This window comes from Lipotes vexillifer, unplaced genomic scaffold (assembly GCF_000442215.2).
Source record: "Lipotes vexillifer unplaced genomic scaffold, Lipotes_vexillifer_v1.1 scaffold433, whole genome shotgun sequence".
Taxonomy (NCBI): domain Eukaryota; kingdom Metazoa; phylum Chordata; class Mammalia; order Artiodactyla; family Lipotidae; genus Lipotes; species Lipotes vexillifer.
In genome coordinates this window covers 409,807-423,810 of record NW_006774285.1, presented here as the reverse complement: position 1 = coordinate 423,810, position 14,004 = coordinate 409,807, and the positions used below count along the sequence as shown (strand labels likewise).

General features: G+C 46.2%; 1 protein-coding gene across 1 annotated transcript; it reads left to right on the top strand.

The window, feature by feature from the left end:
• The first annotated feature begins 5,708 nt into the window (after window positions 1-5,708).
• LOC103069703 (uncharacterized protein C17orf47) lies at window positions 5,709-7,991 on the top strand. The gene is made up of 2 exons (XM_007449090.1): window positions 5,709-7,200; window positions 7,825-7,991. The coding sequence occupies exons 1-2, from the start codon at window positions 5,709-5,711 to the stop codon at window positions 7,989-7,991; spliced, it is 1,659 nt and encodes a 552-aa protein (XP_007449152.1).
• Window positions 7,992-14,004: the final 6,013 nt, after the last annotated feature.

Genomic DNA, 14,004 nt, shown 5'->3' with positions numbered 1-14,004 from the left:
CATAATGACAGAAATAAGACCCTCCTTATCAGAAATTATTTCAAATGTAATTGAATCAAGTTCTCCAATCAAAAGACAGAGATTGACAGAATGGATAAAAACACATGATCCTCGAGGAAAGCATAGGCAGAACACTCTATGACATAAATCACAGCAAGATCCTTTTTGACCCACCTCCTAGAGAAATGGAAATAAAAACAAAAATAAACAAATGGGACCTAATGAAACTTCAAAGCTTTTGCACAGCAAAGGAAGCCATAAACAAGACAAAAAGACAACCCTCATAATGGGAGAAAATATTTGCAAATGAAGCAACTGACAGAGGATTAATCTCCAAAATTTACAAGCAGCTCATGCAGCTCAATATCAAAAAAACAAACAACCCAATCCAAAAATGGGCAGAAGACCTAAAGAGATATTTTTCCAAAGAAGAGATACAGATTGCCAACAAACACATGAAAGGATGCTCAACATCACTAATCATTAGAGAAATTCAAATCAAAACTACAATGAGATATCATCTCACACCAGTCAGAACGGCCATCATCAAAAAATCTACAAACAATAAATGCTGGAGAGGGTGTGGAGCAAAGGGAGCCCTCCTGCACTGTTGGTGGGAATGTAAACTGATACAGCCACTATGGAGAACAGTATGGAGGTTCCTTAAAAAACTAAAAATAGAACTACCATATGACCCAGCAATCCCACTACTGGGCATGTACCCTGAGAAAACCATAATTCAAAAAGAGTCACGTACCACAATGTTCATTGCAGCACTATTTACAATAGCCAGGACATGGAAGCAACCTAAGTGTCCATCAACAGATGAATGGATAAAGAAGATCTGGCACATATATACAATGGAATATTACTCAGCCGTAAAAAGAAATGAAATTGAGTTATTTGTAGTGAGGTGTGGGTGGACTTAGAGTCTGTCATACAGAGTGAAGTAAGTCAGAAGAGAAAAACAAATACCGTATGCTAACACATATATATGGAATCTAAAAAACAAACACACAAAATGGTCACGAAGAACCTAGGGGCAAGACGGGAATAAAGATGCAGACCTACTAGAGAATGGACTTGAGGACATGGAGAGGGGGAAGGGTAAGCTGGAACAAAGTGAGAGAGTGGCATGGACATATATACACTACCAAATGTAAAACCGGAAGCTAGTCAGAAGCAGCCGCGTAGCACACGGAGATCAGCTTGGTGCTTTGTGACCACCTAGAGGGGTGGGATAGGGAGGGTGGGAGGGAGACGCAAGAGGGAGGAGATGTGGGGATATATGTATACGTATGGCTGATTCACTTTGTTATAAAGCAGAAACTAACACACCATTGTAAAGCAATTTTACTCCAATAAAGATGTTAAAAAAAAAAATACATGATCCAACTCTATGTTGTCTACAGGAGACTCACTTGAGATCCAAAGACACAAACAGGTTGAAAGTGAAAGGATGGTAAACGGTATTCCATGCAAATAGTAACCAAAAGAGCAGGGGTGGCTATACTATCGGACAGTTGACAATATCAAAGTTTACAGGGGACAAAGAAGGACATTATATATTAATAAAAGGTTCAATGCAGAAAGAAGACATAATAATGATAAATATTTATGTGCCTAATGATAGAGTGTCAAAATATATAAAACAAAAACTGACAGAACTGCAGGGAGAAATAGACAATTCTCTAATAATAATTGGAGACTTCAAAAACCCACTCGCGGTAATGGATAGAACAACCAGACGGAAGATTAGTAAGGAAACAGAGGACTTAAACAACGCAACGAGCCAAGTAGATTTATAGACACATACAAAACACTCTACCCAACAACAATAACAGAATACACATTCTTCTTAAGTACCTGTGGGACATTTTCCAGGATAGATCGTATGTTAGGCCACAAGTTAAATCTCAATAACATTTAAAAGGTAGATATACGAAGTCTCTTCTTTGACTACATTGGGATGAAGTTAGAAATCAGTAACAAAAGGGAAACTGGAAAATTCAAAAAACCGTGGAAATTAACACACTTTTAAACAACCAATGGATCAAAGAAGAAATCACAAGAAATTAGAAAATGCTATGAGATGAATTAAAACAAAAACACAACATACCAACACTTACGGGGCACAGCAAAAACTGTACTAAGTGGGAAAATTATAGCTATAAATGTTTATATTAAAAAATAAGGATCTCAAGTTAACTATGTAACTTTATAACTTAAGGAACTAGGAAAAGAAAAACAAACTAAACCCAAAGCTAGCAGAAGAAAGGAAATAAAGATTAGAACAAAGATAAATGAAATAGAGAGTAGAAAACAATACAGAACACCAGTGAAACCAAAAGTTGGTTCTTCAAAAAGATCAACAAAATTGATGAACCTTTAGCTAGATGGACTAAGAAAAAAAAGCCTCAAATTGCTAAAGTCAGAAATTAAAGTGAGAATATTCTACTGATTCCACAGAAATAAAAAGGATTATAAGAGAATACTATGAACAATTATATGCAGCGAAGAAAATTTTGTACAACCTAGATGAATGGACAAATTCTTAGAAAACCTACCAAGAGTAGATCACAAAGAAATAGAAAATCTGAGTAGACCTACAGTTAGTAAGGAGATTGAATCAGTATTGAAAAATCTCTCAACAAAGAAAAGTCCTGGGGACTTCCCTGGTGGTCCAGTGGTAAAGAATTCACCTTCCAATGCAGAGGATGCCGGTTCAATCCCTGGTAGGGGAACTAAGATCCAACATGCCACAGAGCAACTAAGCCCGTGCGCCACAACTACTGAGCTTGCGCACCTCGATGAGAGAACCTGTGTGCCACAAACTACAGAGCCCATGAGCCCCGGAGCCTGTGTGCAATGACTAGAGAGAGAAAACCTGCACACCACAACTAGAGAGAAGCCCATGCGTCGCAACGAAAGATTCCGCATGCCTCAACGAAGATCCCATGTGCTGCAACTAAGACCCGACACAGCCAAAAAAATTAAGAAAATAAATTTAAAAAAAAAAGTAAATGTTAAAAAAAAAAAAAAAGTCCTGGGCCTGATGACTTCACTGGTGAATTCTACCAAAAAAATTTTTTCTGTATTTTATTTTATTATTTTTTTTGTGGCCATGTTGTGCAGCATGCGGGATCTTAGTTCCCCAACGAGGGATCGAACCCATGACCCCTGCATTGGGAGTGTGAAATCTTAACCACTGGACTGCCTACCAAAAATTTAAAGAAGAGGGACTTCGCTGGTGGTCCAGTGGCTAAGACTCCACACTCCCATTGCAGAGGGCCTGGGTTTGGTCCCTGGTTGCAGAACTAAATCCTGCACATGCTGCAACAAAGATCCTGCATGCTGCACCTAAGACCCGGCACCGCCAAATAAATAAATATGTATTAAAAAAAATTAAAGAAGAACTAATACCAAATCCTTCTCAAACTTTTCTAAAAAAGTAAAGAGTAGGGAGCATTTCCTAACTCATTCTGAGGCCAGTTTTACCCTGATACCAAAGCCAGACAAAGACACTACAAGAAAAGAAAAATACAAACCGATATCCCTTATGAACATTGGTGGAAAAATCCTCAACAAAATACTAGCAGACAGGATTCAGCAGCATATTGAAAAGATTATACACCGTGACCAACTGGGATTTATTCCTGGAATGCAAGGATGTTTCAATATATAAAAATCAATCAATGTAATATGCCGTATCAATACAATGAAAGAAAAAAACCACATGACCATCTCAATTGATGCAGAAAAAGCATTTGACAAAATTCAACAGCCTTCATGATAAAAACATTCAACAAACTAGGAATAGAAGGAAATTACCTCAATATAATAGCTATATATGAAAGCCCATGGCAAACATCATACTCCATGGTATGGAAAGACTGAAAGCTTTTCCTCAAAGATTAGGAAGAAAAGAAGGATTCTTGCTTCCACCACTTCTATTCAACATAATTCTTGAAGTTCTAGCCAGAGCAATTGGGCAAGAGAAAGAAAAGGCATACAAATTAGAAAGAAAGAAGTAAAATTATCTCTGCAGATGGTATGAGCTTGTATGTGGAAAACACTAAAGAGGCCACACACACAAAAAAACATTAGAACTAATCAATGAATTCAGCTAAGTAGCAGGATACAAAGGCAACATACCAAAATATGTTGCATTTCCATATATGAACAATGAACCATCTGAAAGGGAAATTATAAAAACAATTCCATTTATAATAGCATCAAAGAGAATAAAATACTTAGGAATTAACCAAGAAAGTGAAACACTTGCACTGTGAAAACTATGTACTACAAAACATTGCTGCTCTTCCCTGAGTCTGGGGTGCAGGTGGGAATCAGGGAGCAGAAGTGAGAGAAGGACCTGGGACTCGGGAGCGAGAGAAGGCTGAATAGGCCCTGTGGCAGTAACTCATAGTTTCTCAATCTATTGAGATTCCTGATACATAAAAACGTGGGTTTTCCGGGAATTCCCTGGTGGTCCAGTGATTAGGACTTGGTGCGTTCACTGCCGGTGCCTGGGTTCAATCCCTGGTCGGGGAACTAAGATCCCGCAAGCTGCACATTGCGTCCAAAAAAAAAAGTGGATTTTTAAAAATTTTAACTTTATGTCTCGAATCAAGGCTGAATATAAAGATCCAGAAACAGTGATTCTGAACATCCCATAACTGCCATGACCCTTCAGAGTCAACTGTGAAATGCTGGATACGGTAGGGTCTGTGTCAGAGACTGAGAGAATCAGTGTGTGAAAGGGAGAGAAAGATGACAGTGTCTCTCTCTTATCCAAAATGGTCATCCAAGTTGGAAAGTCACTCTTCAAATCAAGAAAGAACTGGAGTCCAGCTGATCATGATAGCTGAGAGGAAGGAATCATGAGAAAGTACACTAACATTTATTGTGGGACATGCACCTACCAGGCAATGGTTTCCAGATGAAGAAACCAAGTCTCAAGCAAGTCAAGTAACTTGTCCAAGGTACACAAATAGCCATTTGTGATTGAAACCAATAACTGACTCCAAATCCCTTCTACAATCCTACACTCACTCCTGGGCCAAGAATGTGTGAGAATTTATGATTTGAGCAACCTGGATTTTCACCCCAGGACCAACCAAATCACCCATGAAACCTGTAAAAAGCTGGAGTTCTATTTTTTTGACTTATATACAGTGCAGTTCCAAACCAAATTGGGACAATTTTGTACCTTGCACCTTATTAAAACTGGGGCTAACACAGTGTGATTGATTTGAGTAGCCTTGCCTTAGTAGCATATTCAGGCTGATTCCTTCTCTCTGGATGAGTCTCTGGGAATTCCTAGAACCTGGGGAGAGTAAGGGAGGATCTACAGCCTTCGTTATACACACCAGGAAGTCCTTGTTTTGCTGAGAACTTGGTCAAAGCTTTGGTGGTGTCAGCTCCAAAGACAAATCCACAGTTTCCTTGCAGTTACTACGTAAGAGTATCTGAAGAATTGTGGCTGTATGCCAGAATATTTCATAGGAGGCTCCTTCCTTTATGACATCACCAGACGGGTAGCTAAGGGGGCTATTTGAGACCCTCGGAGAACAACAGCCACCTTTGTGGGAGTGCAAGAACAGCAGGTTTTAAAACTGAGGGTAAATATTCAGGCTTCATTAGGACCCTGAATGCAAGCCAGCCGGTAAAATATGGGCTCTACCCACAGAGGCACAATCTATCCTATGGTCAAGACAAATAAAGTTGGGTCCAAGGTAGCAGTTTCAGCACAGAAAGGGGCCGAGGTTACTAACACAACCCCTCAGCGAGGACACGAATACGATCTTGCCTCAAGCCAGCGGAGTGGCACGGCCTCCATGATCCCTTCAGCCCATCGAAGATCAGAAGCTGGGCATTCCACCATTCCCCACTTAGCATCAGAGTACCCTCGATCTATCACCCCCCACTCAGGGCCAGGCCTCTCCGGAGCACCCAGCTGTCGAACCGAGACCCGATCAAAATCTGAAGCATACCGCCATGCCGTCCAGATGCAGCAGAATGTTAGTACATCCAGAGAGGAAGCAGCTAGAAGAGGGGGTGAGAGCAAACCAGGGCGTGATATCAATAATCGCTACTCATTAATTCTAGATGCCAAATCCTCTCGCCGGTTGAGTTTTGTCGACCAGAAGGACAACTTCACAATCTTACAAGAAGACCCACCCTCCAAGGTCCAGTACCCACAAGGGGTCAGAGTTCCCCATAGGCCTTTGGTTTATCCAAAGGACGAAGCAGTCCAAACTGAGCCCACTCGAAAGAGTTTGACTGCTGCTAATATCAGATCTCCAAGGAGACCCTCTAGCCAAGAACGCAGCGGCAGCCGCATCTGTACAGACTCTCGACCAACCCAGAGACGGATCTCTGGCCAAGAATCTGAAATGGGCCAAAACTCAATTTACACGGACCCTAAGGCCTTGCATAGAAGTATGAACTTGGAATCATCCCTCAGACTCTCCTTCCTTAAAGATTTGGATGGTGGACACAAGGTTTCTATGTGCCCAGATCCTGAGTCTATCCGCAAGCATTCTGTCTACACTGAAACCCAGTCCTTCCCAAAGGTCTTAATACCATCAGAAGTGGAGCCCACCGTGAAGTCCTCAATCCGAGGAGACAGTGAGGGTGGCCACAAGGTCACCATCTCCCCCGGGGGACAGTCAGCTTCCCGTGTGACATCTCGAGCCGTGTCTGAGAGCCCCTGCAAATCTTCCACGTTTGTCACTCCAGAGCCCATCTATAAGCAGCATACCACAAGACCCTCAAAAAGTACTTATGTGTCCTCAGGACCCACACTTAGGCATCCAGAGCCCTCTGGAAAGCCCTCTGTCCATGCAGAACTGGAACTGACCCCTCGGCCCTTACCCCCTAGGTCCTTACCGAGATATGGGCCAGACTCCTCATGGTGGGCCTTACTGAACCCTGAAGTTGAAATGCCCCAAAGCCGGCCAATAACACTTGATTCCGAGCCTAAGTCCCCTCTTCCCGTAGACCCTTCAATGCCCTTTTTTGAAATGGAATCAAGCCCTTTCTGTGAGGATCTCATGTTCCAGAGAGGGAAGCCAAGTCCATCACCACCACCATCACCAAAGGAGTCTCTAAGCCTGGAACCGCTGAGGGAAGTGCCACAGGCCCGCAAGCACACGTCCAAACAACCCATTCAAAGGTTTAGTGCTTTCTTCTTGGGTATGTGAAGAAGCAGACTACCCAGGTGCAGCCCCAATTTCGTGAGGTGGGATGCTGGGGTGGGCAAGAAGTTCCCTCTCTGCATTCTGGGCCTCAGAGCTGCCCTCCTGCCAGAGCCAAAGTTAGACCCATCCTTGAGCCCATTACTCCATTCCTTCCCCACCAGCTTCTCTGAGCTCCAAGCTAATGACATCGATGATGATGCTTGGGCCAGAGTCAGGCATTGACTCTGCTTAGCCTTTCAATGGAAGGTAGTAGAGAGTGGTTTGCAGGGTGGGAAGCTACCTCCCGAGAGTGGAGATAAAGAACTGAGCTGGTAAAGAGAATAGGGTCCTCAGGTAAATATTCTGGCAACAAAGTGGGCCATAAATGAGCTGGGACTTAGACTTCCAAGGTGGGGGAGGCATTAACAGTGGCACAAAGAGAGGCTGGGGAAGAAGGGAGAGGGAGAGTGCGAATGTGATATTTAGTCTCAGGCTGGAGGAGCTTCTTGGAGACATCAAGGACTGAGGGCACCTTTGTGTGCAGAAATGTGGAGCTAGAAAGGGAGATGTTAAGCAGTGAGGGGAGGGGGCGTGTAACCCACAGAGAGAAAAAAAGAGCAACAACCTCTGTTACTTTCAGATGTCTCTGAGGAAATGTACAATCGTGTCATCTGGTGGCTAAAAGGTCTGTGCTTTTCCCTCCTGTGGGTCCACTCTGGGGGGCTGGGAGGCAGGAGGACAGTTGGGAGGGTGGCCTCTGTATCCACAGAGCTAGATCTGTTAGGATGGCACATGCTGGGATTTTGACTTGAAGGGGCAGAGGAACTTCTCATCTTGCCTAAAATTCTACCATTAGAGTCACTCCTTTGGGACTTGGAAACTTCTTTCATTCTCAAGAGTCTCCTTTTAATGGGAAGGAGTCACTTTTGGAATGGAGAACGATTTAAGCCCATGGCCTTTCAGATTAGCTGGTCTTTACCTACCATGTGATAAAAAGCAAACATCAAAAGCCCTGTTAACACAAGCTACCTGCTTCATGGTCTCACTCAGGGCTAACTCCAAACTTATTCAGGTTGAGGGAGTATCCCCATGTGTGTCTCTGCTTCCTCAGAACCCTCTTCAAGCCCCCATCCCAGGATCTGGGAGGTACTTATTGGCTGCTGCCCTGGCAGGCTCTCCAGGGATGTCTAGGTGAGGATATCAGTGGGTCCTGCAGCCAGCCAACTTGAGAATCCCCAGGGTCTGACCACCGCCCCCACTCACTCTGTGCTCTTGACCTCTCTGATAGGAGGGAAGGTGGGAACCAGTCCTAATACAGAGCATCTTAGTGGCAAGGAATTCCTGCTTCAAGCGTATTGGACCAAAACATGCTCCAGCCCTATGAGCACAAGAGAGGCCAGGGCTCTAGATGAGGACGTTCCTAGAGAGGAGAGAGCCCTGGGAGTGCAATCCAGTCCCCACCAGCAGTCCTGCCCCTCAGAGGGAGCAAAGATCCATAAAGGAGAGGTTTTTAGAATAAGGACTCTGGAGTTATATTATTGGGTTTGAGCCCTGTGTCCACTATTTTCTGACTGTGACCTTGGGTAAGTTATTTTACCTCTCCAATCATTAGTTTCCCCATCTGTTATTAGGAACAATGGCTTCCTCTTAAGGTTCCTGCAAGGACTCGCCAAGCTATTACACGTAAAGCACTTAGCATGGTGCCTGGCAACAGTGAGCACATAGTAAATGCTAGCCGTTGTTATATGGGCCACTTTGGACTAGGAAGGGATTTGGGCCAGGTTGTGCCCAAGTCCACTGGACATCTTTAGTAAAATTCTCTTTTTCCCCTCCTGTTGGCACTCTCTGAGTTCCATTTGCTGACCCCCTGGGAATGCCTGGCTTCTACTCTCTCCATTATGACAGATGAGGAGGTAAGAACGCCCCTGGGAAGTTACTTCCCGTCTTTCCGTGCTCCCCCTTATCCAAGTGCCTCTCTTACCCTTTAATGGAAGCAGATGTGAAAGGAGACAGACAGAGGTGCTCCCTATGGTTGGGCAGGTTGTTCACTGCACAAGGGCACCTGGCAGAGAAGCAGGGGCTGAAATCTAGCCTGTGTTCCACTTGCCAAGCTGTGCACCTGTGGGGCTGCATCTCCCCAGAGGGGCATTTACATGAAGGTACCAGAGCTAGTTGCAACGCTGGAGAGAAGGAGTAGAGACCTTTTGGCAAACGATGAATCCTGCCAAGTGCTCTGTGGGAAGGCTGTCTGGGAAGCCATAGGCTGGATCCATCCCCGCTTGGCTCTCCCCTCTCCAGCCTAGGGCATTCCAGAAAGGGGACATTTTTCTGGGTTACACACTACTATTTGAGTCCTCAACTTGGAAAGGCACAAGGTGAACTCTGCTCTCGGCAGCCCTGTGTCCTGAATTTGGCAAAGCGTGTCCTGATTTCACAGTGCGTTGTTCCTATAAGTCCTTTCATTCTTCTTGGTCCATGTTTGATAAGATAGTCCAAGCTCTTTTGCCTTTGCTCTTCGTCTTGCCATATCTCTCCCTTACCCAAAGTCCAGCATGGCCTCTAATGGACTAGCCCAGGATGGACAGTTGACTACGGGTGCAAGACAAATGAGATGTGTGTGTGGCAGGGGAGAACAGCCAGAACAGCTGCAGGGGATGTGCCAGAAATGCGGCTGCCACCCCCTCTGCCATGGCTGCTTATCTAGCTAGCCCTGTGCCCTGGGCTCAGCTGTGGGTGGGAGCAGCTACTTTTAGAGATTATCTCCATGCAAGACAGTAAATCCTCTCCCTCCTGCCTTTCTCTCTTCCTTCCTTTCTCCTTTTCTCCCTTCCTTCCATAAACAGTTTTTATTCAGATGCTTAGCACTCTGCTAGGCACTACTGAGGAAACCATTGAAGCCTCACAGCACACACATTCTTTGGCCTTGAGAAACTTACCATCTGGATGGGGAGATAAGACATATGGGCAGGAAACATTTAAACAGCAATATGAAATAGTCCGTGCTCAAATGTTCAAATGAATGCAACAGACTGAATAAGTGCTGTTGGAGGGTCTTAGGAGAGCGGGAGTCAGCAGGGACTTTGCGGGGAGGCGGTCAGGTTACCCACTCCTTCCCAAAGCCGGGGGGATATCTTAACAGCCAGCCTCTTGTTCACCCCTTGATGCAAACTTATACCTTTGGGAAGGGATTAGTATTTCCCCTCATTCAGGATATGATGCTTTTGACAGAGCAAGTTCCTCCCTGTTTTTCTCCAGCTTGCCCTCTTTCTTTATGCATCTTGTTTTAGTTTAGGAAGTCAAAAGCCTTGGCAGCAGGACGGCTCCTTCTCAAAATAGCTCTTATCCTGTCTCGATAATTGCAGCTCTCCAGCCTGTTCAGCAGCAGAGCTGCTCCCCAGGAGCTGGGAAGAGAAGACGCCCAGGCAGCGGGGCCTGCTGGTCTTCTCTGGATCTCTGGAAGTGGGTGGCATGGAGGTGGGCCCGGTAATCTCCTCACAGGGTGTGCAAGAGCTAGGCCTTCCTCAGACTGATCCCTAGGCTGCATGGCCCACAGGCAGTCCCAGGATGAAGACTCTGTGGTGCTGGTGTCCAAGACCTCTGGTTCCTCTCATCTAGGAATGGTTGACTGTGGAGTCTGGTCCAGATTCCATTCCCGGCAGGCATTCTCTGGTGGCCCAGCCATGGCGCCTGGCTCGTGGATGGCAGCCTGTTTGTTGCTGAGCTTCACAAGCCCTTCTGGGTCCACAGCTGGGGTCGGAGCGTGATTCAGCCTCCTCCCAGGCGGCCCCTCAAGACCTTTTTGTCTAAGGAGCAGGGTAGACAGATGCTTCTCATCCTTGGTTTGGGACATTAGGGACTGGAGTCTTCCCAGAGGAGGTTACGCTGGACTGAGGGAAACATTCCTGGTGGGTTTTTTTTTGGTACCAGAACTAGCAGAAGCTCAATAGGAAGGTCCTGAGGGTGCCCTCTGCGGTCAGCGGGGGCTGTCTTCTCACACAACCCTGGGGAATTCCCTGGAATAAAGCAGCTCTTGTTGGGAGGGGCTGCCCTGGTCCCAAGATCCTGTGTCCTCAAGGCACCTAACCTACTCACCCTTAGATGTGCTGTCAGGGGACAAGGTGGTTTACTCCCTGCTCTATCAATTATGCAAGGAATCAACTCTGGAAAGCAGGCCAGGAAAAAGAGGAGGCTGTTTCAGTGATACCTAAGGCACACTTCAGTATCTTAAGGGTGACATGTCATTTGTCCCTGGGGGATGGGACGGCCAGCCTCCTCTTGGCTCCTGAGTCACAGGGAAGTTTTGCTCAGGTAGACTAACTTGGCAAGGAAGAACCCAGAGCCTAGGAGCAGCACAGGGAGGCTCCGCATTCCTGGGGATGTTAACAGAATCCTAGGATATGGGCTGTCTGGAGGGAACCCCAGAATCATTTTCCTACCCCCTCATTTTCTCGTGCTTTGTACAGAGGCTCATAGTTGAAAGGGAAGGGGGTTGTTGAAAGGATGGAGCAGAGCTGCTGAAAATGGGGCAGGGCACCTTGGGAGGCTTTTCATAGCAGCCTGACCCTCGCTACCCCGCTGCTTTTCCTGTCAGATGGTACCTTGTTCACTGCAGCTATCATGGGCAGTCAAGCCCAGAGCAGGATGGGAGGCTGGAGACCTCTGGCTCAGACTTGCTATTTTGGGCACAGGCTAGGTTGACCAACTCATCAGGGTTTGCCCCGGGTGCTCCTGACTTTAACATTGAAAGTCTTGCATCCTGGGAACTCCCTGAGTCCTGAGCAAACCGGGACAGTTGGTCACCCTAGGACAGATGGTGTGGTATGCCTCAGCAAGAGCCCCTGGAAGCACAGGGCAGGGGGGTAATGTCCTACATCCACCGGGAGACCTGGGCAGATTACTCCCTCTGTCTGTACAATGAGGGCAGGAAAATGCTATGCCTCTTCCCTAGCTTGATGGCAGAATCCCTTCATTTTTTTGTTCTGCCCAGAATGAGCACACATAGGGAAGAATCAGCCACATCCATTTTGGACTTCCTAGTGTATTTCCAGAAGCTACTTGGTTCCCTGCCTGGAACCCATCTCCAACATTACACATTTCTATCAGAGTAGTTTGGTGCTGTTTAAAGTGGTGGGGTTTTCAGGTAAGAAGAGAGACAGTGGGCCTGAGTAGACTAGGGAGCTTGGCTTCAGAGGGCAGGTGCATACTCAGATGAGAAAGCAAATCTGTAATGCAGAAGCCATCTGACAGCTGCTCAGCCAGAGGAAGGCTGTCCTGAGTGACAGAAATGATCATGTCCCTTCACCCTCCTCTGCTCAGCTGCCTTTGGCCCAGCTGCGGCGAGGGGAGAAGCAAGAGACAGCTGCACCTTGCGGGGGCTGAATGCAGGCCTGGAGGAGGGGGACAGAATGCAAGGCAGCTCCTGAGGGAAGCTCAGACTCTGACACTGTAGATGGGAGGACTGGGTCAGCCAGTCATTTCCTTGGCATACCTACCACAGGCAAAGTCATCTAGCTCCAGGGGTCTCAACAGTGGCTGTGTTGGGGAATTGGGTTCAATAAGTCTGAGACCAAGACCTGTTTTCTAGAGATAGAGTGGTGTCTAGCTGGAGAAGCTGACTCCACAGTTGGTGGCAGCATGGTCATTCCAATGTCACTTTAGACTAAGGCTTCTCTCCCATCCCTCTACACCCATTACACATGCACATGCTAATTCTTTGGAGGGAAGGCATTTGAAATAGTCACAGTTGACAGTTGCTAGTTTGGTGTTGATAATTTCGGTGTTAGCTGAGATAATAGCTGCCATTCATTTTAGTGATTATACCTGCGCTAAGTGTATTGCCTTAGTGAATCTTCACAGCAAACCTATGAGGTAGACTTTTTCTCCCTATTTCACAGATGAAGACACCGAGGCCCAGAGCTTGCTCATCAGTGCCTGGAGTGCTCTAGGGAGCATCTTGCCCCAGGGGTTCATATGTGGTGTATAAACTCTTTTTCTGTAGTCACATATTCCTAGAAGATAACTTCCTGATATTTCAGTAGCACCGTTAGATATCAAGAATTGTGAGAGGAAAGGTTGTAGTGGGGGTAACATCTGGGTCTCTGCCTTTGAACTGAGAGGCTGGGAGGTCAGCGTGAGCTGGTAAACAGCCAGAATGAAGGGCAGGTTATGGGTCAGCGAAGCCCATAGCCTCAAGGCTTGTCTGTACTCCAAAATCAGAGTGGAAACTAAGCAATGATTCCTCTTGGTCAATCCATATTGATCAGACATCTCTTGGGGGCAGAGGCCTGATCACCCAGGCAGACATCGCATGACATATTCACTGAGTTGAAGTGAGTAGAGGTTAAAATAGAAAACATACTCCCTGTCCTTCAGGGGCTTGTGGTTAATTTGGAGAGAAAAGTATACAGATGGATCACTTGAAAGGAAGTGAATATCAAAGGACAAACAAAGTCCAGGGCAATGAGTCAGCAAAGCTTCCAGCATGGAGGCACTTGGAGGGTCAACACCAGGGGGAGACAGACTTTGGCTCAGGATAATGAAGACCTTGGTAACTCACCACCCAAAGACTGAAAGGCAGCTGTTAGAGTCAGTGAGTTTTTGGCCATGGAAGATATTTGAGCAGAGGCTGGAAGGTCAAGGGAGGGGGACTTGAAGGGAGTCAGACATGCAGCGGGTAGTGGTATTAGGAGGTGTGTAAGTCCCTTCCATCCCTGAGCCTCCTGTGCCCTGCCCTGCCACAGAGAGGATGTTGGAAGGGCCCTCTGGCTGGCTTCTATCACCCTGCTGGCTCTGGAACTGTACCTTGCTGCGGCTGTTCAGC

What these genes read in the sequence shown, in the direction of transcription:
- LOC103069703 (XM_007449090.1), top strand. Translation starts at nt 5,709, where the DNA reads ATGGTCAAGACAAATAAAGTTGGGTCCAAGGTAGCAGTTTCAGCACAG. An exon ending in GTTTAGTGCTTTCTTCTTGG is followed by an intron (nt 7,201 to 7,824) that starts GTATGTGAAGAA and finishes TGTTACTTTCAG; the next exon opens with ATGTCTCTGAGGAAATGTAC.